Below are 3,198 nucleotides of genomic sequence, written 5' to 3'. Positions count from 1 at the left end.
CCCTACACTGTTTCCTGCAGGTTTCTGCCACCCCTTTTCTCCGCTGGATCTTCTTTTTCCTGAGCCTTGTCCTCCCCTTTCTAAGTAAATTCACCCTGTTTCAAACAGCACAATCTCTACTAGCTTCTGGATAACGGATACATGTAAGGTAAATTTGTTATTTTGGAAATGCCATTATTCTACCCTTATATGTCATTAGCAACTGCCTATATAGAACATTCTCAGGGGGATCATTTTCCTTCAAACTTTAAAACATTACCTCATTGTTTTCATGTTACTTTGTTGGTAATGGGAAATTTGGGTGAAACCTCACAAGGCTGAACAAGAGCTGAGGAAAGAAAAGTCACTATGAACAACAGTTCCCAACTCACTCAGGGCCAAGAATCACTTGTGTCCTCCCATGCCAAATGGAGAGCCTTTGTGAGCATGTTAGGCATTCAGTAGAGACCCTAGAAAGGGTAAAATTCAGTTGTGGGGCCAAATAAAGATTAAATAACACAACTGTTTGAGAGAACTCACCTGTAAAGCCATACTGCATCGTGCTATTCTGTGGAAACTGATTATCAGTTGTATTTTCACTGTGATCACTGGTCTATTTAAGTACTCTACTTACTTTCTAGTCCATTTGAGTAATTCATATTGCCCAAGCAAGTTTATCCACTCACTTGACAAATGCTTTTTGAGCATATACTGTGCTGGGCACTGATCTGGTCACTGGAAGATATCAGCAAACAAAATACATACACCCTGCTCCCATGTGCATCTGTTCTGATGTGGGAACAGTTCTCCCAGTTAGTCCATATTTATCCACTTCACCCTTCACAAAAACTGCCTAGAATCCCACAGGCTGCACATGCTGTGTTTTAACCATTACTACTTTGGCAGATATTTAGGATGTTCTGCTGTTGACTAACCCATGTGGCAGTAAACATTCTCATACTTATCTTTGTTTTTGTAGGTTTGTTCCTACACGTGAAATTGTTGGGTCTAAGAGCATATCTACTTAAAATTTTGGTAGATACTGCCAAATTGCCATATAAAAAATGATATCAATTTACATACCCTCTAATGGGGATATAAAATTCCAGTTTTCCATATCTTCACCAACTCTGGAAATTATTTGCCAGCTGAATGAGTGAAAAATATTCTCGTTATTTTAATTGACATTGCATCCCAGCTAGTGACATGTAACATCTACCAATAACCTTACTGGCAATTTTATTTCTTCTTCTATGAATATTATTTTTCTATTGCTTTTATAGTTCTTATTTATTTGGAATGTTGCAGTAAAGTGTAACGATATTTCAGGCTCATCAATAGCACCCTTCTCTGTATCCCAGTGTTCTATATATTTATTTCCTTATATATATCCTGCCATTTTAATGTGTTTATCTTGAGGTATAGATTAGCATTCTAGTCAACATGCTATCTTGAAACAGAAATCCATTCATTTTCTAAAGCACTATATTGTCTATTTTCCTAATATAGATTTATCAAAAAAAGAACATTCAGAAGTACAAGCACCTCTGGAAAATATTGGAAGACAAAAAGAGAAAAAGGAAGGTCAAGAAAAGAAAACGATTTTAATGAAAAAAGAACAAGAATTACCACCAAAAACAATTCAAATAATTCAAATAATTCATCCTGAAAAAGAAAGCAATCAGGAAGATGATATATTAGAAGAAAATATTCAAGGTGTACAAATAAATGACATGGATGAGATGCCTAATAAATATAGTGTTCCAAATGCTAAAATACCTGTAAGACAAAGAAAGCATTATTCATTCACAGAAACTATTGAGAACTTGCATCATGGGCTTCCCACTTCAGGCGGGCCAGCTAATACAAGCAGCACACGATGCCATCGTAGTACAAGCAAACATCACAGCAATGGAGAAGAAATGAAGCTAGAACATTCTGTTAGTGTGTATGAACCTTCTTTTGGTAAGTCTTCCAAAACAAAAGTGAAAGATACAACTTTCAGAGAGAAAAAGAGCAGTCTAATGGAAGAACTCTTTGGATCGGGATATGTCTTTAAAAATGACGAAACAAGTCCTGTTTTTATAAAAGGATCTGAGGAAACTTTGAAAAGTAAGAAGTTGCCTCATCTACCACCTAGTCAGGCCTCCGCCAGCAATGCTTTTGGAGATTCTAAAGTAACTGTGGTAAATTCTATTAAGTCATCTTCACCTACAGAAGGAAAAAGAAAAATAATTATTTAAATATAACTGATATCCTAATACATTCTGGTTTGATGAACTACTTATATCCCCCTTTTTAAATTTTAATGTGTGAAGAAAGTATATGCCTATGTGTGTCTGTGTTTTAGTATTTAAGCTGACGTTAGATAATTAAGATTTTTGTCTTATTGCTAATACAATTTTTTTTTAATTGCATATTAGCCAATGATAACATTTTTTTTCCAGGTCATATCACTTTATTGATCTGCTTTTTTTTTTCCTTTTCTTTAAATTTATTTTTTTTACATTAATTCACTATACATCACTATACATCATTATAGCATACAAAATGAATTTTCCATCCAGAATACACTTTATATTGGCTCAATCAAGCACATCAACATACGTGTCATCAACAAATAATTTTCCACTTATGTCTTGTATATTTTGCCTTTTTTTTTTTTTTTTCTTGGAATCATCTACAAATTTGATCCCCTCAACCCTGTGTCCCACCCTCACCAAATGCCCCAAAATTCTTTCCTCAGAAAGCAAAAACACTAGCAGATGTTTCGTTGAATTGAGTTGCTAAGGAACTTAATTAGTCTAAATATTTCCAATAGTAAGCACAGCTTATATATACATATACATAACTGACTTTAGGCATAAACCTCAGTGAGTAGAATGAACTTACTATAAAGTAGTACCTAGCTGGGGCTATATAGCTTACTGCAGTCATCAAATACGCATTTTTAAAAATTTCTATAAGAACAGTTTTAGTGGGTTTTTTTCCCCTGAAACTTTATAATTAATTTACTTTCATTCCCTGAGCATCATCACAACCTACTAAATGTGGTTTCCCATCAAGAATAAACTGCATAGTGGCTTAATCATGCATGTTATCATCAATAATATTCCATTTCTAGTTTCATATATATATATATATATACACACATATGTATATATATTTTTCCCTCTATTTCTCACTCTCTGCTATCTCCCCCCCCCCTCCCACACTATC

The 3,198-nt window shown here is 34.4% G+C and overlaps 1 protein-coding gene across 1 annotated transcript in view; it reads left to right on the top strand.

Annotated features, from left to right (window-relative positions):
* Window positions 1-2,402, top strand: part of LOC102471524 (lebercilin-like protein) — a 12,369-nt gene extending 9,967 nt beyond the window's left edge. Inside the window, exon 5 of the mRNA XM_006146295.3 lies at window positions 1,489-2,402. Coding sequence (XP_006146357.1) covers window positions 1,489-2,222 — 734 coding nt within the window. The 3' untranslated portion in view covers window positions 2,223-2,402. The remainder of the gene's footprint in view (window positions 1-1,488) is intronic.
* Window positions 2,403-3,198: the final 796 nt, after the last annotated feature.

Source organism: Tupaia chinensis, unplaced genomic scaffold (genome assembly GCF_000334495.1).
Source record: "Tupaia chinensis unplaced genomic scaffold, TupChi_1.0 Scaffold000175_1, whole genome shotgun sequence".
In the NCBI taxonomy this organism is placed as follows: Eukaryota; Metazoa; Chordata; class Mammalia; order Scandentia; family Tupaiidae; genus Tupaia; species Tupaia belangeri.
The sequence above is the reverse complement of the archived record's forward strand: the minus strand, read 5'-3'. Positions and strand labels throughout refer to the sequence as shown.